The sequence below is a fragment of the Perca flavescens genome, chromosome 7, assembly GCF_004354835.1.
Source record: "Perca flavescens isolate YP-PL-M2 chromosome 7, PFLA_1.0, whole genome shotgun sequence".
NCBI classification, from domain to species: domain Eukaryota; kingdom Metazoa; phylum Chordata; class Actinopteri; order Perciformes; family Percidae; genus Perca; species Perca flavescens.
In genome coordinates this window covers 9135939-9162222 of record NC_041337.1, presented here as the reverse complement: position 1 = coordinate 9162222, position 26284 = coordinate 9135939, and the positions used below count along the sequence as shown (strand labels likewise).

Sequence of the window (26284 nt, the reverse complement as noted above, 5' to 3'; positions counted from 1 at the left end):
GTCGAAGTGTGAATGCTGCTGTGTCGCTGTCGGAAGCAGCCAAAGGGCTGAGTCCTTTTCTAGCCTGCCCTTTACACTTTGCCAATTTTTCATTCCTACTCTTCGAACATCCTTCTTTTCCGTTCTGTATAATCCACCGCATCTCTCTCTCTCTCTCTCTCTCTCTCTGTTAGCTCTCTCTGTTCCTCTCTCTTTCTTCAGTCGGGTCAGCTTATAAAGGGGAACTCAGCGTGGTGTCAGCTATTCAGTTTGTGTATGCAAACCAGTTTTCTCTCAATGTTCAAGGGCCAGTTGAGTAGGAAGAGTTGCTTCTCCCAACTGGCGAACTCCTTTTTCGAGGGCTAAGCAGAAAATCCCTCCCACACCGCCACATCCCTCCGCTTTTGCTCTCTCTGAACCTTCTTGGCCTGCGTCCATCCCCGGCACGCTGGCCCTTGTGCAGTGTTTTAATGCAGAGCTAAATATAGGCCTCACATTGTGTGCTGCTGTGCCTAATATGTGTGTTTGGGCTGATTAGAGTTAAGGTCTGATCTCATCCTACCACAGACCCGTAATGCATGCCGCGGTCTCTGCTTTCTATTTGACTCGGGGGGCAAACGGGGGAAAACGCTGATATAATCATGTTTAGGGTTGTAAGTTATGTGACCGAGAGAGATGGCAATATTACAGAACTAAAACTGAATTGAACGAGACTTGGGTAGAGCCGTTATAGAGGCGGAAGATTGGTTGTTAGGACTCGCTGGGATTCAGTTTAATAGGATGTTTGCTTTCGATATTCATTGACAATCAATGATGATAAAAAAAAAATGGCAATTTGAATGGTCCATCATGTGTGATTTGTTGGGTACGGTCTCATTTTCTTTCCAATCAGATAAGGAAAGATGTAGTATAGGAGAGGGTTAACTGCTTTGTATGGGGAGCAGAGAGGCAAATCAATAGGCTTGATGGTGCCTGGCCAAAAATATGAAGTAATTGCCTTGTATTGACTAAGGCCTCGGTCATTTTAGAAGATATTGTGCCGCCAAATGAGCAGGTTAGGGAGAGAATTACACTTGCGTGCAGAGGGGAGTCTTTGTCTTGATCCCTGTGTCTGTTTCTTTCATTTGCCCCTGTCTTGCCCCTCCATCCCTATGAATGTCCCTTACATTTCCTCCAATCTCTACATCTGTCCATTTTCTTTTTCTCTCCCTTCTTCGCTCTCTCCCTGTCTTTCCTCGTGGTCCCTTTCCTCCATCACCACAGAGAGGCCTCTTGGACCTCTGTCTGTCCAATGGGAAGTGACACATATAGGCAAGCAGGCTAACATAAGCCTTATGGGAGCTTATATTGAAAAACAGGAACAATAGAGCTGGCGTGCTAGGATGTGGGAGCCATCACACACACACACACATATCCCCACAGCACATTTCTACGTGCCGCTCGCTACTGACACCAGAATTCTTCAGCCTGACACCGGTGATGGATTAGATGCGTTATCGAGGCGGAGAGAGGCTCCATGTTTTCTCCCAGTGCGCGCAGAAAGAAAGCGAGAGGAAGAGAGAGAAACACACACATAGGCAGCTGAATAGCGTGTACCCATTCCACCTGAAGTAAAGAAAGACAATAGCAGTCTGCTAAATTTCAAGCAGAGTTTTCAGGACAGACATGCAAATAGATAGAGATGGTGAGCCTGGCTGGTACACAGTGTTCCCCCAACTGTCGAATACAGCCTGTGTGTGTGTGTGTGTGTGTGTGTGTGTGTGTGTGTGTGTGTGTGTGTGTGTGTGTGTGTGTGTGTGTGTGTGTGTGTGTGTGTTAGAATGCCATTTATGTTCATCCATGAGCCGTGCACTCGTGTGTACGGGCAGACATTCATGTGTGTGTGCCTCTATTCTCTTGTTAACAGAGGAAATAAGGAATGAATTGGTGCGTCTCGCTGGTGTCTGACTTCTGGTGTGTGGGTGATAAATCCCTCCCGCGCCCTCCCCAGGGTGACTCATACTTCCAGTCCACTCACCCTGATGCAGCCCCAACTCGCGCCCAAAGGGACTGACTTCGTCCTAGGCTGAACATTATACATCCATCTCCAGGGGGGTGGACAGTACACCTCATACCATAGCGCCACCCGTCTCCCCCAACATCCAAGTCACATACATGTGCAGAAAGACTGTCACACACCAGTGAATGTTCACTTTTGGGGCGGTAGTAGAGCGGTCGTCTACCAATCGAAAGGTTGGTGGTTCGATCCAGCAGCCTACATGTTGAAGTGTCCTTGGGCAAGACTCTGAACCCCAAGTTGCTCCTGATCCTGTGTGAATGTGCATGAATCTTTATCTGATGAGCAGGAGGCACCTTGTGTGGCAGCCTCTGCCACCACTGTGTGTGTGCGTGTGCGTGTGTGTGTGTGTGTGTGTGTGTGTGTGTGTGTGTGTGTGTGTGTGTGTGTGTGTGTGTGTGTGTGTGTGTGTGTGTGTGTGTGTGTGTGTGTGTGTGTGTGTGTGTGTGTGTCTGTGATGGTGCCTGTACTGTGTAAAGCGCTTGGAGGAGATGTTAAGACTAGAAAACACGCTACATAAAAATGCAGTCCATTTACTTTGGAGGGGTTTAAAGCAAAGGACAACTTACAAGTATGTAGGAAAATGTCTTTTTTTTTCTTCCTCAAAGTTGTGCTTGCAATGCAAAAGCGATTTTGATGAGAGCCCCCGGCTGTCACAAAAGCTTTTCAAATCACGCATGCCTCCTGACAAGCTTCACTGGCTCTTAAAATACTGTCAGCAGTCTGTCGCCTGTCATCTGGCCCAAGGTACAGACCAATCTCAACATCCAATTCGAGGCCATTTACTGAGGCTAAGATTGGTCCCATCAGCCATATTGGATTTGATTGAATAAGGTTTATCATGGTCTTTGTCAGATCGCTCTGACCTGTGTCTTTTTCAGTCGGCATGACCCCACTTCGCTACAAAGCTCCATTTTTCCTCAGTGGTCATTGCGTTGAGACGAAGAAAAACTGTGCGGCCGTGGCAGCGGCGGTGTTCTTTCACAGAATCTAATCCAGTGCTTGGGATCAGCCAGATAAAGGCAATGCCTATCGCTTCAACATCCAACACCGGTGAACTGGAGTAGCGTAGATGCAGGAGATAGCTGCCAGATAGGTGATTTAGGGGAGTTCAACTTTCCCTCCCCATTTTCTTTCTCACGTTGAGCACAATGTGTTACTTAATATCTGCCACAAAAGCACAATCTCCCTAAAATCAACTCCTATTATGCTATTCTGGTACATGGTGTAGGTGGAAGACCAACCATTTGACTTAATCCTATCCTGGTACAAGGTGTTGGAGTGTGCCGCACATTGTGGTTTGGTAAAGGTTGCCAATGCGTAGGTTACAGTCTGCTCTGCCAGTGGTAAAATAATGTACACCTTCAGAAGGCTCTGTGTTGGTGTTGGCAGGCAGCTGCCTGGATACATGCGCGTCCTGTTTCAGAGAGGCTAACCTCCCTCAAGGCTAAGGTTAGAAAATACTGTAGCTTTTTGTTTCCAAATCTGAAAAGAAAAGCAGCTCTCAGGTAATAGTTCGCAGCTGTGGCCATTAACGGAGAAACGTTCTTTTAAAATTGAGACAAGCTGTAAAACAGAGACCAAATCAGTAAATCAGCAAATCATCCCTCACATGATGTGTTTTGCTTTTACAGCTAAATTTAAACACTCATTTTTCTGTCTCAGTTGCTTCTCTTACAGTGTAGGATTATACAATTTGGAAACTGATCATTTAGCATTTTGTTGCATAACGGCATCTATAGGGGGGAGACTTGCAGTTTTATCGTTTCCCTTTTCTTTTTATCTCTAAACGGCACATTGCAATGTAAACACACATTTGATGCACGTTTACCGTGGATTTATTCAGCAGTTTTCACTCAACAAATTGCTTCACACAGACTCACACGGTTGGGGATCCTGTGTCTGGCATAATGTTCAAACCCAGTGAGACCAAGGGAGAGAAACAGAAAGAGAAAAGAGGGAGAAGGGCAGTTTGAATTGGAGTTTGGTCAATCTTCAAACGTTTTTCCGGGGTGCTTACATGGTCTGATCAAAAGCTCCCCCACTGGCACAGGCCCTTGTAGCCACAAGGGGAGGCCTCTGATGCCGCAGCCATGGCTTCCCTGCTGGCCAAACCCCCGCCCCCCCCCCACCTCCCGCTCGCTTATGCCTGACTAGGTACTTTAAGTTTATACATAGAAACAAAAGTTCATTTTTTTTTTTTTTTTTTTTTTTTGCAGGATGTGGCAGCTGGGAACTTTGCCCCATCTCATGAGTAGTAAAATATAGTTATTCAATACATTGTTTACATTGAGGCTGTTGCTTTCACGAACATAACCGAAAAGTTTTTAGCACCAAAACTAAATTCTTATATTTTCTAAGAAAACGAAAATGCACATGTATATTAATAATACTCAGCTTTTAATTACGGAAATTAGGAAAGAAATGTAACAAACGTGATTGAATGCATTTAGCCAGCCTTTCTGAATGCTGTGACAATGTTGTAGGACTCCACTTGTGCTGCTCTAAGCAGTCAGGTGTAATGTCAAAATATTCAGTATTGAAAAAATAAAGTTTTCAGGACAACCACTAAAGACATCACTTTCGGTCACTTTGAGTTGTTTCATAAAAACACATTATTTTAAGTCATTCCAAACATGGCAGTCCACAGCAAAACATTTTTCCTGTGGTTAATGTCGGAAAAATAATGAACAGGACAAACAAAAATGCAAATTTGGCTTAACTGAGAAAACAACTCAAATCAACTAAAGGTAACCTAACACAGCCTACTCACAGCTGTACAGATGTCCTTCCTTCTCAACTGACCAAGAACTCCCTTAAAGGTCCCATGGCATGCTGTTTTTTGGATGCTTTTATATAGACCTTAGTGGTCCCTAATACTGTATCTGATGTCTCTTTTATATAGACCTTAGTGGTCCCCTAATACTGTATCTGAAGTCTCTTTTATATAGACCTTAGTGGTCCCTAATACTGTATCTGAAGTCTCTTTTATATAGACCTTAGTGGTCCCCTAATACTGTATCTGAAGTCTCTTTTATATAGACCTTAGTGGTCCCCTAATACTGTATCTGATGTCTCTTTTATATAGACCTTAGTGGTCCCCTAATACTGTATCTGAAGTCTCTTTTATATAGACCTTAGTGGTCCCCTAATACTGTATCTGAAGTCTCTTTTATATAGACCTTAGTGGTCCCCTAATACTGTATCTGAAGTCTTTTATATAGACCTTAGTGGTCCCCTAATACTGTATCTGAAGTCTTTTATATAGACCTTAGTGGTCCCCTAATACTGTATCTGAAGTCTCTTTTATATAGACCTTAGTGGTCCCTAATACTGTATCTGAAGTCTCTTTTATATAGACCTTAGTGGTCCCCTAATACTGTATCTGAAGTCTCATTCCCGAAATTCAGCCTTGGTGCAGAATTACAGCCACTAGAGCTAGTCCCACAATGAGCTTTCTTTAGGATGTGCCATTTCTGTGTCTGTAGCTTTAAATGCTATTGAGGAGGGGGGCGGGAGGGGGGGTGTGGCCTTGAGTTTCCTGTTCTGCTACGATCTCCAGCCGGCTCCGGCACATTTGTAGACTCTAGCGCCTCTCTTATACACTGCTTGTGAATGTGTGATTGCTCTAATCAATGTTTATTTATTGCCCACATTAGAAATGTGACATCATGTCCTTTTTAAGGGTCAAGTGCGAGGAAATGTCGCACGAAAATATTATGTGTTTGTGCCTTAATTCCTGGAAAGCACGGTGAGTGAGAGATTCAGAAGAAAGAAAACATTTAATTCGAGAAACCTAAAGATTAAATCAATAAACAAAACAAGTTATTAAACAATACCTGGGATGATGATAATAATAATTTATACTTTATTAATCCCGCAAGGGAAATTATGTTGAAATGTTTTCACTCTGTTGTTAGAACACACAGGCCTGAAATACACACACATGCTCAGGTCCTGTACATGCACAGATGGAGAGTTGTCAGAGGGAGGGGGCTGCAGCTGTCGATGGACAGGCGCCCTGAGCAGTTGAGGGTTCGGTGCCTTGCTCAAGAGCACCTTGGCAGCGGCCAGGAGGTGAACTGGCACCTTTCCAGCAGCAGCTACCAGCGACCCTCCGGTTCCCAACCCAACTCCCTACAGACTGAGCCACTGCCACCCCCATATCTTACAATGCTACAGAATAAAGATGGAACTTTGGCTAAACAAACAAGTGACTAGCACGGGAAGAAATCCATCCATGGAACAAATGGTGATGGCTCACCCACTTTGTCACAGGTAGCATTTCAAAAAAAGAAAATCCTGTTAAGAAAATGCAGTCCAAAGTTATGTGAAAGTGGTTTGGATTTTGAAAACTAAACATGGTGTGCTCCAGGATTTATAGCTAGCAGATTATGAAGGCCTCCCACTCAGTGATGCCCGGGGACATTTATTTCTGTCCTCAGTTCTCCAGTCTGTTTGGATTTGTGTGTATATGAAGGCTAGTGTATGCCACGTGTGAATGTTGTGAATTTCTGATCATCATTTTTTTGACATTCAAGACGGCACAGTTTTTTGTTTTTTTTCTTTGCACAAATATGAACTACAAAGGCCGTGGTGCCCCCGGGGGTACACTTAGAATGTTTTTCAACACTCTCATCCATCTTCACCTTTTTTCCGCCCTCCTCACTTTACTGGGCTGCAGCTCCCCGACGCTGGTGATAGAGAGAGGCCAGCTAATGGCTGCGCTGTTGAAATGGGGGACCGTGTTAGACTAGGCAGAACCAAGGCCAGCTCTCTGGGGCACCAGGGGTCTGTTTCAGCGAATGGGTCCTCCTAAAATAGAGGCGCGGTAATATTGTCGGAGGGGCTTGTGGGTATGAATCCAACCTGTTAGCAGCCTTCTCACCTAGCCTGATAAATAATGCAGGGTCAAACGGGGCAGACAGGGGATAGCTTTAAATACCTGAGAGAGCAGGCTAAAGTAAAGCGATGCGGAGGAAATGGGTGTTTTGGGCCTGAGAGTCGCTTACTCAGGTGGTAGATACAGTACTGTAGGCCAGTAGAAAGGTGGCGTGGGAGTGAGTTGAGGGAGTGGGGTGAAGAGATGGAGATTTTGACAGAATTATTTTTGGTCCAAGCACTGGCTTCTCCATTTTATTTGCTCAGGGTTTTCATTTTCCCCTCTTATTTTATTATATTTTTTCCCCCCGTCTCTTCCGCCCACCCAGAGTTGAGGCTGGCCTGCAAAGTCCCTCACATTCAACTCCCCCACCTCACACACACACGCTCATTTCTTCACTTCCTTACAACGTTGTGGGCGTGTGTTTGTGTCTGTGTGTGTGTGTGTGTGTGTGTGTGTGTGTGTGTGAATGTAACGCACTTTGCGAGATTTACCGCTGCTGTAGAAAAGCAGCTTCTTAATGTGAAAAGCGACCGGCTGTGGGTGTGTGTTTGTGTGTTCACGGTGGGGTAGTGCGAGTGCTTCTGGAGTGCTTGAGTGTCAGTTATGTTGATTCCATTTCCTCTGTGTGAGCCATAAGCCTAAGCTGTGCGAGGAATAAAGAACATTTTCATACAAAAGAAGCAGAGACTGAGAAACGGACAGTATTTCTGGGAAAAGGGAAAGTCATTTATTTTTTATCTCTTTGTACACACCTCCGCACTCCTGTTTAAATGTGTTTAACAGGAATAGTTAACCGTGTGGTAGTCTGGATCAACGGAAGTACATTCCCAGGATGATTGCCTGACACGTCCCTCACCTTCCGCCCTCTATTTGTTGCCGTTCTCAAACTCCGTTCGCTTCGGGGGAAACAACAGCAGACTTCGAGCTAGCAAGCTTCACACTGAACATGGCGAGTTTAGAAGAAAAATAGACCGTGCAACAAGACAGGCCTGCTTGGTTCTTTCGGAGAATTTATATTTACTCGTTTAATTGGCGTTTTGGGACCGATTGCTAGGGATTGTTATGGACAAAGTACACATGGCGATACACTGGTATATTACTGTATTGTGTGAACAGTTAACTTGATTAAAATTGTATATGGCGTTTTCTTTTGCAGAGTGCAAAACAAGTTCCTTCCAGAGACTATTTAGCAGAGCCACCGTCGCTGCGTTCGGAGCTTACCGCCGCCCAAGACGATTGGGATTGGTTTAAAGAAATGTAAACAACCCAGAGTGTTTTTTTTTCTCCTATCCCTGAATGTATGTGTGGTGTAGCCAGACCTTACTCCGCAGCGCTGTGGAGATAGGTCTGGCAATGCGAGACTAACTGTTTGGTAATTGCTCTGCCTGGTAAGGGCTTTTGTTGTAGTGTGTAACAACGTGTTATACCCCTGCCTGCAGAGTAGAGGTTCTGTCCTGGACACTCTCAAAGACAGCTGTTTGTTTGAGTGTGTGTTTCTGGCCAAATGAGAATTTAGGGGCCCCTGGACAGTGGTGAGACACTCTGTGTGTGTGTGTGTGTGTGTGTGTGTGTGTGTGTGTGTGTGTGTGTGTGTGTGTGTGTGTGTGTGTGTGTGTGTGTGTGTGTGTGTGTGTGTGTGTGTGTGTGTGATAGCGATCTAAATTCAGATGAACTGCAGGCGTGCAGGGGGGGGGAAGGTCAGGTTATCTTGTGATCCCTAGTGGCGGCCTGCTTGGACACACAGCACAGCATGACATACTGCTCCTACGGGTGCACACACACAAAAACGCACTCACACACACACAACACCCACACTTAAACAGTGGTGAAGAGAACAGCGCTGGTCTGGCCGTGCTTCAGCATGCTTTATGGATGAGCGTATTTGCTGAGGTCTCCCATCACACTGCTGTGTCAGTAACCAGATGAAGACTGGCACGGCCCCCACATCCTGCCTTTCTCCCCTCCTACATATGGTTTTCACATATGTCCTCTTTTTCGATGTTTGGATTAGCCCGCCAGGGTCAGACGTAGGTCAGCCCTGGGACGCTCAACCACGTTTGAGCTCTGCCCCTTAACTGTGCCGCCTGCTGTCCTGTACTCGGCTAACCTTCAGGCTTTGAAGGCAAAGCTCTGGGGCTTTGTGTGAACTAAGATGCTGTTTCTTCTAATTTACCATCCAGCAGTTTTACTCACGCATACACAAAGCCCTGTGTGTGTGTGTGTGTGTTTGTGTGTGTGTGTGTGTGTGTGTGTGTGTGTGTGTGTGTGTGTGTGTGTGTGTGTGTGTGTGTGTACATTACGGCTGTACGGTATGAGGAAAATATGCGATAAGCAATAACGTTGGAGAAAATCGCGATAACTATATTACTTGCGATACAAACAGATAGTAAAGTGTACTCAGTTCTGCCTTTCTGCTGCTTTCGGTATTTGCTAAAATATAGCAATTGCTTGTGGATTTAAAAAAATAAAATGAAATAATAATTTCTAACATTCTTCTATTAAACATTGAATTGAACATAAAAGGCACCACTGAAATAGAATGAGTTTCAAAGTTTCCTACTGATACTCTCGTTCAACCATTTCCCAACGCGTTTATCGCGCAAGTTTATATCTCGACGGCGATAGAAAAGCGATATATTATGCGGCCCTGGTGCACGTTTGCTCGCATTCCCTCCCACCCTCCCAGTTGATCTCCTTTTGACAGACATATGGCCTTGACTTTCCCCTCTGTGATGTTTTATGGAGAGTCTGGCTGCTCTTTGGTGCCGTCACCATCTGAATAGATAGATGAATGTTTGGGTGGAGGGAGGCAGGCAGGTCTGGGACAGATGATAGAGTCATCAGCTTTCATGGGTGGAAGAGGGCCTAGTGACATCACAGAGACATCTCTCACGCCCAGCATCACAAAAAAAAACCCACGCTGCCCCTCAAGATTTACTGTCCCGGTTATATTTTTGTCCAATGAGGATCTGCTGAATAAAGAAGAAACAGGGCTGGCGGAGGACCATTTGGGTTAGGGAGGGGGGGTCACGTACCTCGGATCATCCTCGAAGTCATTAGAAGGCTTTTCCACTGTTTTTGTAGTAAGGTGGTCTTGGCCTCAAGTTTAAAGCTTCTCTGAGGGAATACATCACTCATCAGGAGAGAGAGGAAAGGAAAACAGAGCTAAGGTTTCACCAAGGTTTAATAATATCTGCACATCATTCTGAACACTTGTTCCTATATGGAATCAAAGTGGGCTGACATGAAATCATACAATGAGTGCCACACATTTTTGGGGAATTAAAAAAGAAAGCATTTAAAAGTCAATCGATCAGCCCTAATGCTTCACTCTTTCACTGAATCTCCAAGTGTAGCTAAATGATAACGATAGATTGTTTTGCAAATATTGTTTCACCCACGTCTGACATCCCTGTCAATCATCCTTCGTCTGTTTTCCCACCCCTGCTGTCGTACTGATATAAATAGCAATCACGGACCTGTGTGTGCTCTGTGTTTTCTCAGATCCGCGTCGACGGGCCTCCTCACGGCGGTGTCCAGTACGAGACGATATCGGTCATCAAGGACGGCAGCCCAGTCCTGCGAGATATGGCCTTCTCTCTCGACCGCAACTACCTCTACGTCATGTCTGAGAGACAGGTAGGTGTTGGAAAGACGCATGCGTGCAAACCTCTGGTCGCTAGTTATATACAAGTGCCCTCGTGCAAGAAAATGGATGGTTTTAAGTGTGTCTTTTGGGTGGGTGGGTGGGTGTGTGTGTGCTCCTGCAGGGCCCAAGATGGCCCACCTCTCAGCATCACCACCACCGCCACCCTCTGTTAGCTATATATAACCTGGGTGGCACAGCGGGGGACACTGTGACAGCTTTTGATAATGAAGGAGAACAATGAGGGCAGGGAAAGAGAAAGAAATAGAAAGACAAGGTAGAGAGAGAGAGAGAGAGATGAAGTGCTCTTGCCGGCTGGCTGGCTGAGGTAGAGTATAAGAGGAAGAGTGATGAGGGAAAGGGGGACAGCTGCAGTGTATGACTTGGAGTAAAGAGAGACACTGAGCAAAAAAAAAAAAAAAAAGACCCGAGTGCAAGGTCATCCTTTCTCACTTCTAATGAAGTGACACAGCATTGCGGGGCGGGAGGGAGGGAGGAAAGCAGCCGATGGCCATCAGTGCAGCTGACATACTGAGTAGGGTTGTGAATCTTCAAGCAGTCAGATACATATGAACTCCCCTTTGTATTGTATCTGCCCTTAAAAAAGCAAAAAAAAAAAAAAAAAAAAAAAAGACGCTTCCTGAATGCAGCCGACGCCTGTCGTCCACATCCGCATCGCGATGCATCGATGCCGCGATTAACATCCACACCCCTAATATTAATTAGGCAACAGGCGAGGGCATAGGCGGGTGGAAGGGGACACAAGGACAGAGTAGGGGTGAGGAGAGGAGAGGAAAACACGGTCGCATAGAAAGGAGATGAAAAGAGGAGGGAAAGTGATGGGAGGAGAGGAGGAGCGGCAGCTGCAGGGGAGCGTGGCAGCGCAGCAACTCCAGAGACAGACGACGTGCGAGGCTGTCAGTGTGAGGTGATAGATTGCCGTCCTCTCTCTCCTTATCTCCTTCTTTTAACACACTTAACAACTGGCTGGCTGGAGCTCCCAGGTTAGGAACCGCGGTGGGCGGATGTGGTGTGAAGGAGGAGTTGTTTAGACCATGGTGTGCATTGCTGAGAGGAGGAGTAAACAGGTTTACTATAATCCCCCCCCCCATCCGCATCGGGCTGATATTCTGTTGCGTGTTTTTTCATACAAAAGGAGCTTTATGCACAAGCGGATCAAAAGTGTGGCTAGCGATACTAACTAAGTTTGGAAAACCGCTAGCCGCTAGTGGCTGGTGAGGAAGAAAAAAAAGTTAATGTCAAGCCCTGAAGGCATGACATAGATTCCACAAATAAAGACGAGTTTGTACTGAATCTCAAGTTTGTTTCCCATATTTACTAAATCCTTTATTCCCACTTATTCCGCAGATGAAACAAGCTTTTGATGTTGAGCTCATAAATGCTAGTCATCTGAATGAGAAGTGATGTTGGTGAATATTATTAGCATTCAGCATGTACGCGCTTCTGTCTCGCTCTCCAGGGGTTGGGGAGGATTGAAGCAGACGGACACACACACACACACACACACACACACACACACACACACACACACACACACACAGAAATGCTCTCAACTACTTTGGGGATGTTGCATGTTCAAGGATACCACTTGATAGTCACACCTGCCACAGTAACTGGATTGGGATTTAGAGTAGCCACGCACACAATTTTTCCATACATTTGGCAAATCCAACAGATGTGTTTTTACATGTGATTCTGGAGAGTAAGATTTAATTGCTTGAAAAAAATCCAGTAACGCTTCATAATAACCATCACTAATAAATGGTAAATTGCTAGTTAAGTAAACTTTAGTTAATAGGTATTTTACTGTTGGCACACAATGAAATGATGATTTAAAATCTTTACTAATTATTAGTAATGTTATAAGTAATGTTAATTCATCATTAGTTTAGTGGCACATCAAATATTAAGTTTATAACGTTAGACGGTTAATACTTCAGTTAAGTCAGTGGTTAATAATTGTTTTGTAAACCATCTATAAACATCATTTGGATGGCTATTCTAAAGTTGCAACTAATGCTTATAATAGTACGTTAATGATTAATAAATGGTTTATAAAGCATCAATTAACATTAATTTTGTCCCATTAAATCTTTCTTCTGCAATCTATAAAAGAGATGATTGTCTGAGCCCTGATGAAAGCTATCTAAATGTTTATAGATGCTTTACAAAGTTTTTATTAACCACTAACAAGGCATTTCGTCATCAGATGCAACTTTTTATACCATGGTCTGGGTGAATACTCTATTCTGATTGGCTGCAGGGTGTCCATTAAAAAGTGATGTAGGACACCTACTAAAGGAGTTACCTGAAACTGACTGTTTACTGTTCTAAATGAATGCGGTATATTAAATCAATAAGGAAATGTGGATTTATTATTTCCAAATCGTCCTCTGAACACCACAGGATGGCGCTAAAACACACAGCCTGCAAGAAATAAGTTCTACTGGCCCTCTGGACTGACTTTGTTTCACAGCGAATAACGTTATCTCACACATCCCGTTCACTGTTCAGCTCGCTGCTTCAGGCTGCGCCGCTGCAGCCGACAGTAACGTTACACATCACGGATCAAATTCTTCGTAAAAGTCGTTATATTGTTTTGGGGACAATGACATGGCTGGATAGCTAGCTTGTCTTGTTGTTCAACATACTGTCAAATTATTTTTACTGATTGCCAACTGTACACAATGTCATTGACTTTGGATCTTGCTAGCATAGCGTTAGCTTTCTGGCTCGTAGCTAAACTGAAGGGTTCTTTTAGCTGAGCGGACTATATAAATATCTCCGGTTGCTAAGGGAGGCAAGTCGTATCTAAGGTTCTTCCTAATTCCTGGTGGAGAGAACAACGTTTGCATTGCATAAGAACCTGATGGATAGGAATGATTGTTCCAGGTATTAGTCAAACCGTCAGGCGTAACCAGGGAAACTGAGTTATTGTTTGGATAAACTTTAGATTTCGATTGTAAAACTAATTGACTTCGGCGGAGGCAACCGTCCGACGCCTCGCCGTCATTAATACCTGACAATGGACACCTCGTCGGGCATTAACCCTTACATAATAGCCATCCAAATGGTGGTTTATAAACAATTTCTTAATCATTAACAAAAAGGTAATATAATATATAAAATGTTATGATGTGAGCAACACACATTATAGCATAACTAATAATTAGTCAACATTATTAATTATCATTTTGTTGTTAGATAACAGTAAAATAGCCATTAACTTAGGTTTAATTAACTATCAATTTACCATTTATTTGCGACGGTTTATTCAAGTATTACCAAAAACTCTACCACAAAGCTGTTATCCAGAAAGTTTTAATTTAATCTGCCTAGAGGGAACTGCACATAATGCCTAATATTAAGTGTATCTAGTTTGACGTAACCTCTTTCTACACAGCGGGATGACTTTAGGATGTATAGTAATTTTAAATTGCTCATATTATGCTCATTTTCAGGTTCATAATTGTATTTAGAGGTTGTACCAGAATAGGTTTACATGGTTTAATTTTCAAAAAACACCATCTTTTTGTTGTACTGCACATTGCTGCGGTTCCTCTTTTCACCCTGTGTGTTGAGCTCTCTGTTTTAGCTACAGAGTGAGGCATCTCACTTCTATCCCATCTTTGCTGGGAGTCGCACATGCGCAGTAGCTAGGTAAGGACTACTAGCCAGTCAGAAGCAGACTATGAGGGCATGCCACGCTAGCAGCTAGGCGAGCATTATAACGTGTGTTACAAAGTGACGCACGTTCGTCACGGAAGTAAAGGCTGGACTACAATAGAGCTGTTTGGAGCAGTTTGTGAACAGTGTTTTCTGTTGGAGATGGTAAGTCCCTTTGGGGTAAACTTTGGGCTTTTTCACTTTGTAAACCTATAACGTGCCCAAAAAAGATATATAACACAATAAAGGAAAGGGGAAAAAGCATAAAATGAGCACTTTAATAAAACATTATACACTATAAAAAAAAGCCACAGCAGCCACCTTTAAACCTGCCCCTTCGCACTAGCATTCAGTGGAAAACATCTATTTGACCTTTATCGTTGTCCTAAATGTCACCCTGAGTTATACTTGAAGTCAGACATACAGGACATCACGAGATCTATCTCGTCTGAGCTCCGCTTGTTCCGATGTCTGTCTGAGGCCAAGCGCATCGTGATGGGAGACGGTTAGAACAAAGGAGGGATGATATCAAACAGAAAGCAGGCCAGATTTGGCTCCAGTTGCATTTCCTACTCTGAATAACAAAGAGGCCCTCTGTGTTTGGCACAGTGGGGAAAGAGAGAATACAGAGAGACCGATGGAGAGACAGACATTGGATGAGACAGAGAGCGAGAGAAACAGAGAGAGGGAGACGGAGAGAAATTGGGAGAGCGAGAGTAATATTTGCTCAGCGAGGCCATGCTCCACAATCTGGGCTCTTGCTCTCTTTCGCTCTCTCTCTCGCGCGCGCTCTCGCTCTCTCTCTGGTCCTCACACCTGTCCGTGTGTGTGTTGTGGCGATGCCGAGAATCGTGGGATGTGCGAGCCCTTTGTAAACACAAACATGCAGACAGGCACCCACAGGAACACACTCGCGCACAAAGCACATGCTCCCTCCATTCCCATTTACATAGGTACCGCCCAAATCCACTGGCTCTCGCAATCACATGTACACTCGCACAAAACCTAAACAAAAAAAACTATAATGACAGTCTTCCATTGAGTATTCAAATGGAATCTCCGCTTTCGGAGGCTTTTCATCAAGTCTTTTTCTCTCCCCCGCATATACAGTACAGGCCAAAAGTTTGGACACACCTTCTCATTCAAATGCGTTTCCTTTTATTTTCATGACTATTTACATTGTAGATTCTCACTGAAGGCATCAAAACTATGAATGAACACATATGGAATTATGTACTTAACAAAAAAGTGTGAAATAACTGAAAACATGTCTTATATTTTAGATTCTTCAAAGTAGCCACCCTTTGCTTTTTTATTAATAAGGGAAATAATTCCACTAATTAACCCTGACAAAACACACCTGTGAAGTGAAAACCATTTCAGGTGACTACCTCATGAAGCTCATTGAGAGAACACCAAGGGTTTGCAGAGTTATCAAAAAAAGCAAAGGGTGGCTACTTTGAAGAATCTAAAATATAAGACATGTTTTCAGTTATTTCACACTTTTTTGTTAAGTACATAAATCCATATGTGTTCATTCATAGTTTTGATGCCTTCAGTGAAAATCTACAATGTAAATAGTCATGAAGATAAGGAAACACATTGAATGAGAAGGTGTGTCCAAACTTTTGGCCTGTACTATATATATATATATATATATATATATATATATATATATATATATATATATATAAGAGAGAGAGAGAGAGAAAACACCTAATGCATATATATAGCTATTCTTTAGTCTCTTACACATTCACTGCCCACCCCGAGTTGTCTTCCAATGTGTGAAATAACTTTCCGTTCTCTCTCTCGTTCTCATTTGTTTCTTTCTCACACCCCCAAACATATTTAATAGCTCCCTGTTTCACATGCTACCCATGGTGCTGCCATGTTAAACGGTGCTTTTGTTTTCTAGATGTAATGACAACAGCATCCACCATATTAATGATGTGGTGAGATTGACCCAATGCGAGGCAGCGCAGTGGAACTGATGAAAAGACCTGGCTCACTGACTTTCTCTTCTCCAGGAGCAGTGCGTGTGGGTGTGTGTGCGCGTGTGTGTGTGTGCCTTCTTCTAGGGTGCTGTATCATTACTGACAGAAATATATAACAGCGGGTTTTCATCTCAAGATTTATCTTCAGACATCTCCACCATGGTGCCTCTATTGAAAAAAAACTAAAAAAAAATGCTCGTCATCTCTGGATTTTCACAGGACTCGCACTCTGAGCTATGTGTCTTCCAACTGTCCTTGTGCATCCTGTGATTCTGTAGATCGGTTGTATGGATTTCTGCCACATCACATGTATGAGTCATGTTGTGTGATTGTGTGTGTGTGTGTGTGAGTGACTGATTCTATATTTAGACCAATAATCCCGAGATTTTGGTACTTGGCTGGGTAGAGATGCCGGCAGCAGTGACGGAGAGAAAAAAGGTCATCGCTGTTTCGGGAGATTCAGCTGAGCTGCCTCCCAGACACGTCCTCGACTTTTTTCCTCCTCCTCTTTTTTTTCCCTGTCTTTTTCTTCTGTCAGCGTCATACGAAATGCCCCCTGTAATGTCTTACATTCCTGAAACACCTCACTGCACTTAATATTGCATCAAAAGCTGTGGATTTCAAACTGAATACCACATCTTCCACTGCCGCAACAAAGCACACATGGGTGTGTTCTACATAAGTTTTACATGGTGAAGCACAGGGGGCTTCAACCCTTCACCAATAAACCCTACTTTGCATACAGATGGATACATTGTGCCTACAGCAATACTTTAAAGCCACAACAATTCCAGTGGAGGCTCTAATCAAACAGGTAGAAAGGGTACTCATGTGTGGATGGCAGCTGGAGCAGAGCTAAACCACTGGTGCTTTTGCCAGCTCATGCAAATTCAGTGCGTTGCATCTGCATGCGTGTTTGGCCTGGCCTCGTTCCCACCAACTGGAGCCTCTCTTTCTCTCTGCCTCTCATTTATCACCCAGCACTCCTTTTTGTTTCTCTTTCTCATGTTTTTTATTTTTTTATTTATTTCTTTTTTTCCCAGAATGCGTAAGCATGACAATGCAAAAGTCCCTCACCTGTTTCTGTGACCAGTCCTGTGTTTATGGACGTTTGTGTGTGCTGTCATGCATTTTGGTAGTTCAAGCCAACAGAGGGATATACAAGCATGCCTGACACTGTGGGGCCCGCATGAGGCCTCGAGCAGCATTTCGTTCTCTTTGTTGTCGGTTTATCAACACAATGCAGCGCGCTGGGACAAACGGCGACAACTACTCCACTATCGAATGGGGTCTTTTGGGTCCTGGATTATCAACATTTTTATGAGGTCTTTTCATTTCCTTTTTCCTTTGTGGTGTATTGTGCTGTTGTGGCCGCTGGCACCCAGCAGTAGGGAGAGCACTCATCACACACGGTCGAGAATCAGCGACTGCTTTATGTCGGTGGCTTTGGTCAGCGGCCAGTACGCAGAGCCGGGGCTATAATGTATTATTCATGGCTAACAATCAAGATTTAACATCTGAAAGGGTTTTTGAAGTGATACCTGTGGCGTGGCCTTAGTTCTGCCTGAAAAGCTTTTTGAAAACACCTGAAAACACGAAACATTAAAGTGGTTACGTTTTCATCGTGTCTTCTCAAGAAAAAGAAAAACATCTCGAGAAAAGAAGCAGGTGTTGACTTTTGTAATGGAGCTCAATGTTTTTTTTTTGTAATGTTTTATGGCTGTGGCACACAAGAGTACATAATCGACACAAACAGACTTAATAGTGTTCCTAGTGAAATAGTGGCCGTCTAATTGCCAGCTCTTTATAAGGATAAGTGTGAAATTCTTGCTAGCATGACCAACTGAGGGATACTGAGCTGGCTTGTAAAACAGACTCGTCTTTCATGGACAGACAGTCCTCCCCCTATAGAGGTGTTCAGCCATGTGATGCTGTCACTCTCCAATACACCCTGGGCTCTTTAGCAAACATTAAACCCCCTCAGCCTCCGATCCTCGTACGCCATCCTTCCTCCCTTACCCAGCTCCACGTATGGAACGGCAACATTACAGCTCGCAGATTATCAGAAAAGAAAAGAAGTCCTCTTTTTTTTTATTTTTAAGCCTGCCAATTTCTTCCAGGTGCTCAGCTGTGAAATTTGAAATCCATGCATGGATTCTTTCTTCTTTTTTTTTTCTTCTTTTAAACCTTTTTATTTTTTGTATGAGGCCTCTTTTTAACCTGTTCTTGCACCAAGCACCCCCTACCCTCCTTTCCCTACGAGTTATTCTGGGTCTCCTCCCTCCTTTCTCCTTAGCCCCCCAGAACCTTTGTTTGGCTGGCGTGGTTAGATTGGGAGGAAATGGGTTCAGTGGTTATCAAGACAGGAGGAAATAGGATTCATTCACACCTCGTCCAGGCTTAGATTAGCTGACATTCTACTGGCTCATCATTATGCAGGACTTTGGTGTGTATAACACGCTGATTTTGTGCGTTAATGGCCATGGAACACATGATGGCTCATAGCCAGTCCTTCCGCTGTACACTGTAAGTGTTACAGCTTGTGTAGACTTTTGGAAAAAAAAAAAAAAAAAAAAAAAAAAGCGACTAGCAGCAGTGTTGGTGTAGAGCCTTTTGTTTCCCGGGGGTTAACTGTTTACACCTTCCACAACAAGCAGATTGGACTGGCTTATGCCCAGACCACTCATTCAAAGACTTAAATATGTGTGCATGTTACTGTGTGTTTTTCCAGATTTTTTTTTTCCCTTTCCCTGAAAGCCCAACTTTTATTTTAACCATCGATTTCAGAGCTTAGTACGATGCTTTATTCAGCAGTCTTGGCAACGGTTCAGGCCACACTAATGGACGCAGCAGTAGGGCAAACAAAGTCAAAATGGCACAGGCACAAAAAAGATTAGCGCTTTGTGCGTTCTTCTTCCGAGCCACTCCCTCCTTTCCACTGTTTGTTAGTTTGCAGTCAGGCCTGAGTAGCGAAAGGGGTTTCCTGCGACTGCCGCTGCCTCAACAAGTGTTTTCGCCTTGCGGCCCCTTGGCCCTGTGTCGGCCCCAGGGCAGTCTGGTTAGCTCGCAGCTGCCAGACAGGGAACAAGACCAGGGGTTTGACCACTGACCTTTTATCTCTGGGTTTCTCACCAATCTGTCCGTCAGTGACACTCGGACAAAGCGTCCCAATAACTCGACTACCCGCCATTACAGCGCAGAGGGCAATCAAGAGGCAGCTCTCAGGATGAAAGAGCAATCAGTTTTAATGTGCAGTTTTCCGTTGGCACTCTCTTCTCACTCCTTCCTAAGCCTTTTTCTGACAATCCCTTTTTTTTTTTTAAAACACAACTGAGGTTCAAAAACTGGAATTGTGAATTTTTTCTTCTCTTACCTCGGAAAGCTTTTCTGCATCCCACAGGGTTTAAGAGATATCTTTCTCTCGCAAGTTCCTACTGTAAATGTTCCCAAATTCCCCTGTTGAATCCGTGGTTGGGTTTTAAGCCACATGAATGGGAGTTAAGAAGGATATGTTGTACCTAACTTAGGCCTTCGATTGAGGTTCATAAGAGGTTTTTGGTTTATGTGGTACAACTGACAATACACAAGGTGCCATATATGCCAGGCGACCATGAAGTCTACACGAGTGTTTATATGAGAGAAGTGACCTGAACAAAGGTCACTTCACCATGCACAAGGAAACTGTGATGCCATGTGCCAACATATGGACCACACTTCTGCATCCCATTCCCACCCTCATCAGGGCTGATCATGAGAGGGGAACCGTGGCCACAGCTTACTAGCATCTATCTGTTTTTTTGACAGACCTCAACAACAGACAAACCTCTCCGGGACGGCCCGCTATCAGTCAGACAGCAGACACTGGCCTTGATGGATTGGCCGTCATGTTTTATCTGGGCTGTAAGCGTGACGGCGGGGTCAGTTTGGCAACCGTAGGGGTGAGGGCCAGCAAATCAATCGCACGGCCGCTTCCTTAGCCAGGTGCTCAGCAGTTGGAAAGAGAAGGGGGGGGGGCTGCAGCTTGGAACCTTGGGCTTAGATTCTTCCCTGCTTCCCTGACAGCTTCACTTGCTATTGACACCTGGACAAATTAGGATAAATTCCCCTGTCAATACGCACATCCAATGTTATTGATGATGCCATTTAGCTTTTCATTCTGAGGCAACCACTTTCATCCCTGACCCACTTGTCAAGCTCCCTTAATCTTGAGCTTTGTGTGTGTGTGTGCGTATTTATCCATGTGTAGTTTGGAGTAAATAAACTACAGTAGTTTGAACGCACGTTGCTCTTACTTGGTGGTAACTTACCTTTTAGTGTATTTTTTTCTCTGTGTTTATTTTATGCATTTATTGTCCTAACCATCTATTTTTGTCTATGTCCGTTCACTGCTTCTCCTGCCTAGGTTCAGTCTTGTCTGACTGCTCTTTTATTTTCAATTTTGAAATTAAAGGGTGGTTATCTCACTCTTGTCTCCGGTCCCGTCCCCCAGTCCAATCATTTCACTGCCTGCCAATAAGTGGTTTCATTCATGCGATTTTGCATCATATGACATCGCAGCTGTTAAGTGAAAAGTTGTGTGATTTGAACTATTTGTCAGAGGAAAATTCGTTTTTTTCTGCCTGAATCAGACGTGTTGGAAGGTTTATGTGGATGTATGTTGACATGCATGTGTTCAGTTTAATGCATGTGCATGTTATCTGTTTAAATGCTCTCCCTCGGTCAGGGGTTGTGGGAAGTTCAAGGGTTGACTGACTCTGTTCATCAAACCCAAGGGGTCACTCAGCAGGTCAGTTGGAGCCGCCCCATCATTGAATCATGTTTCCATAGCATCCGACTGCTTGACCACTGCTTGTCAGCTCTTTCTTTCTCACGATCACCGATAGAAGTATCCTTCCCCCTTTCCGCTATGTTCTAACCATGTTTTTCATGTCTGAATGTCGAGCCTTGTTTGCTCCCTCTGTGCTTGCCCACCTCACAAAGGCCCCTCATTTACATGAGTCCCTGAGCAGGCATTGTTAATTGACTTAAGCCAGGATTAGTGTTAATCAGGTTTTGTGCCCTGGAACCATTGGCCAATCCTAACCTCATTATTTGATAGCAGCACACGTCCTGTCAGCCCCGATCAAGCTGTTAATTAATAGAAGCCTGTGCACCCAGGTCCCAGCCTGAACCCTCTTCTCACCTTCTGTTTCCCTATCCATCCATCCATCCCTCCCCCTTACCCTTCTCCCACCTTCACACCCAAGTCCCCTGCTATATCAGCAGAGGTCAATACGTAGTAACACGCTGTACAAGCTGTGAATTTGTGTGGCCATGTAGCTCGACATCTCCAAATAAACTCAATAGTGTCGAGTCCTGTATGAATGGATTTCAAATAGGGCTGCAGCTAACGATTGTTGTCATTGTTGATTAATCGGTCAGTTATTTTCTTGATTAATTGATTAGTTTTTTGGTCTATAAAATGTCAGAAAATGGTGAAAAATAGCAATCAGTGTTTCCCAAAGCCCAAGATGACGTCTGAAAATGTCTTGTTTTGTCCACAACTCCAAGATATTCAGTTCACCGACTTTGTTTCATAAAGAATAACTCAAACCGATTAATCGATTATCAAAATAATCAATTCATCTTTGTATTCATCTTTCAAGACCCACATCTTTCACATCCTCCTCAATACCAGCTAACCCCCCCCCACCACCCTCAAGTCTCTCACTGGCTTCCTGACATATTATGAGATAATGAGGAAAAGGACAACTGATCCTTAGACTCTCTGACACCTCTGTCTCTGTCTGTCTGCAGTCTACCACAGTTTGCCATTAGCCAGCTGACTGTTGCTACCACAAACGTAGCGCGTAAAAAAACAACTATTGTGTTGTGTGCACCTTTGCTACGTTTTTTTTTAAGCGCAGGATAAATGCGTGTTTTGAGTGGCAGAATGGGTGGGGTTGGGCAGTCTACGGTGTTTTATAAAGGCAACTAATTACAATTCTTTTTTCAAGCAAACATTGAAAAAATGAGTCACTCTAAGCACCTTGCGTAGCAAACCTGTCCTTGAACTTGTGCAGAGCTCCTCATTAGATTCTAGAAAGAGCGCTGTTTATCCCTGATTAAGCTCCAGTTTCAGCCTCTAAACACAGCAACACGATATTAAGTAGAATTCAAAACAACTTCCCTTTTGCTTGTTTCCTTTCTTTTATATGCGGGTGTATAAGCTATATGTGCTTTCAAATAGTCAGATGTGTACGCTATTCGCATTTGTGCACGTAGTATATGTGTGTGCGCGCACACTTTGTCTATTTGTGAATGTGAGCCAAAGAAACAGTCCAGGAGCCAACCTGCCAGAATAATCAGCTCTATAATTAAGAGCTGTGAGTATGTCAACTGTCGTCATGTACCCCCCCTTCTCTCTTTCACTCTCACTGTCTGTCTGCCTCTATAATGGCACTGCATTTGTCTGTTTCTTCCCTGCGCCTATGCAGAATGCTCATGACATTTATTGTGAAAGTAATGGCGGTGCTTCACTCCTCCTAATTGTAGGCTTTAATTGCAATAATTATTTACAAGCCTAATTAGAGCCTAGAGAGTGTCAGGGAGAAACACGAGTGCTGGTTGAAGGAATCGCGACAGGGTTTGTCAGGAGCCAGGCGAAGAGTAAAGTGAATAGAGTGGCAAGGTTTGGTCTATAATTGGGGGAGGCCATGTCTGCAACTCTCACTGCCTCTCTCGCTTTCGCTGCCTCTTTTTGTGTGTGTCAGTCGCCTTCCTCGGGCTGCAATCACCAAGTGAAGTGCAGTGTAGTAGATTCTGAAGCTGAGCCCACACATCAGTGGATAGCAGCAGGCTCAGTCACCAGCACTGTGGTGAAGGTGTTTATTTAGAGGTCTCAGGCTGACTCTATGGACTGATCTTTTCTGTTTTAGAGGAGCTGACAGCTCACTTCACTACACCACCAGCTGCCATCTAAAGGGGGGGAATACACGCACACACACACACACACACACACACACACACACACACACACACACACACACACACACATATATATACATACATACGCGCACACACACACACACACACCTTACGTGCATTTGTCATGGAGTATATTTGTTGCTGTGTGGGTTCTTACCAGGGCCTTGGTTCATTTGCTGCAGTTTGGCAGACCCTCAGGAGGTCTTGTGTGTGTGTGTGTGTGTGTGTGTGTGTGTGTGTGTGTGTGTGTGTGTGTGTGTGTGTGTGTGTGTGTGTGTTTTACTGTGTGATGCGGTCATGCTGCCAGGTCTGCAATATGCTCTTTGTCTGTCCTTCACAAGGCCAGTCTTAGTAAACAGGCTACAGCAGGGGAGCTGCTGGTTTTGATGGGCTTCCCATGGCAGCTCTACCACTTGTTCTGCTCTCTCTCTCTCTCTCTCTCTCTCTCTCTCTCTCTCTCTCTCTCTCCATTTGCTTGAGTTGTGCAACATATTCCCTGATTTTTCCCCAGTTCTTTCCCCCCTTTCTCTTCTCCTCTTCCCCTTTCTTCTTTCCTGTCAGTGCAGCGTCCGATGGGAGGACTCAATCCCACAATGCCATTCTCTTCTCCCCTGCGGCTCATTTTGACAAAGCTGTCAGCCTGAGCCCTAGTGATGGATGTAGTATTGTACAGCGTGCGTGTGTGTGTTTATGTGTTACTGCATATGTGAATGTGTTTTTCGATTTAAGAATGAGCCAGGCATCCTATTTCTTGCTGTGCAGAAGAGTCCTCCTCGGTTTACTCTTTTAGTTGATGTTGAGAGAGCAGTTTATATGGGCCTGGGTCTGTGTTTTTCTTAAGTAGTCAATGATAACATCCACACGAGTACAAGACAAAATGAGAGAAAATGCTTACTGCCACTGTTTAAGATGGTGGGCAAAGCTGTCCTCACATGTGCTAACACCACACACACACACACCCACCCACGCACACACACACACATTCATTCATGTCTGCTCGTACGTATTCAGACACACATTCGGCTAAAGGACGAAGATGAATTTGCAGGGATGGATAACATATCTCTAATACAATATTTGAGAGAAAATATTAGAAGGAGCACAGGCTAGATAAGGCCGTTGATTTAAACAGTGCGTCTGCCGACAGCCTGTTGAAATATTACCCTTCTTGCCGACTTGTAAATCAGATATTTGGAGCCAGAAGGATCACATGGCAGTAACAGATAGGGCCACAGAGTTATGGATGGGGGGGTGGGGGGTATGATGATTTGGGATGGAAAAACACAGATTTGTGGTGGACAAATACTGTTACCTACACTTTGAATGAAAGGCAGCATGTTTAAAGTTCATACGTGGAACCAAAAGTACTGTATCCCTCAGAGGGTAAATGCTTATTTTATTTCACACTTTTCAAAAGCAACTGGGGAGCAGTTAATTTGGCTGCACAGAAGCAGCTGTCGGAGTGTCGTGGGATGAGATGGAGAAAGAGACGGAGGGGCGAGAGAGAAGAGAGACGAAGAGAGTGAGACACAAAGGCAGTTTGGGCTCATTATGTTGATTTTCCCTCTTCTGCCAAACAAAAAAGAAAAAACACCCAGGCACTTTTAGACACACCACCGGAGATCAGTCCCTGCTTTCTTTCTCGTTCACACCCCACAGAGTTTCTTTATTGGCAAATCTAATAATTCTGTCCACTGCAGGAGCGTGTTTGCCCATAGCCTCTGTCTCTATATATTTCTTATGGAATAAAATTGGATTAAATCATAGGCTCTATTGTGGGGTCTGAGGAGGTCTTTCAGCCTCGGTAGTGCTTGTAGACTCTCATTAACGTATCACGACTGAAGTCCAGGTGAGGAATATTTTGCAGATGCAAGCTTGCACAGCACACATGCATACATGTATTCTTGCAGGCATGCTGCTCACAAATAAACAGACACATACACACACACACACACACACACACACACACACGTATGTACACACCTAGTTTGGGATTAGATAAAGTGTATCTCACCACCTGAGCCTAGTTCACAATGCCCCTCCTCCCTGTCTGTCTCTCTTTCTTATGTACACAGACTAACATTCATCTATGCACAAACACACACACACACACACACACACACAACAAACATGCTTACACTCATGCACAAGCAACAGCCCTTAGAGCAGCAGGGTGTAACCAAACCCTTCATTTGTATGTACATCATGTACACTGGCAGAGACGCTGAGACAAAGAGAACAAACATCCTCACATGCATGCACACACACACACACACACACACACACACACACACACACTGTTACACACATGCGCAGACACACACACACATGCTCACAAAAAAAACAACCTTACACACTCTGACATGCACTGTGGAGTCCCTCTGTGGATCAGAATTCATTTCTGTCTTCTGCCTTCCCCTCCAAATCAATACCCCCGTTGGTCGACAGACATCCGTAAGTGTGCCAGGGAGGCTCCCTAGCCTTCACACCCTCCCGAAACACATACACACACACACACAGACACACACACACACGCCTACTGTATGCCTGTTGATGTGTGATGGCCTCTGCTGCTTCCTTATTAACTCCTCACATGCTGACTGAAGCATACACCTCATTACTCGCTGCATTGACAGTCCGGGATCCTGCTGAGAGACACACAGACACATTGGACTAAGACAGACAGGCAAGAGATGCCTAGAAAGACAAAGAGGTACAGTGAAGTGACGAACAACTAGAATGTCACGTAGACAAGCAGTCCAGACAGGTGGGTAAAGACATGGGTTAAGACAGGTAGATTGACAGACACAAAAAAAACTGTCAAAAGAGGCTCAATTGAATGCACACAGATGGGCTAAGACGTAAATAAACATTAAAATGAGTGAGACAGGTGGACATGCATTGTAACTTTGACCACCGTAGACATGGTCTGACCTAGAGATATGGAGTGACCGCTACGGAAGGCAGAGTAACTACATGTTAATGCATTCTGTAAGTATCACTCATAGAAACAAACTCACCTATGTGAATTCCACTATATATATGCATTAAATGTCCCTTTACTGAAG

The 26284-nt window shown here is 44.2% G+C and overlaps 1 protein-coding gene across 1 annotated transcript in view; it reads left to right on the top strand.

The window, feature by feature from the left end:
- The window catches only part of plxna2 (plexin A2), a 212695-nt gene that overhangs the window by 72093 nt on the left and 114318 nt on the right, over positions 1 to 26284 (top strand). Inside the window, exon 5 of the mRNA XM_028582483.1 lies at positions 10425 to 10559. Coding sequence (XP_028438284.1) covers positions 10425 to 10559 — 135 coding nt within the window. The remainder of the gene's footprint in view (positions 1 to 10424; positions 10560 to 26284) is intronic.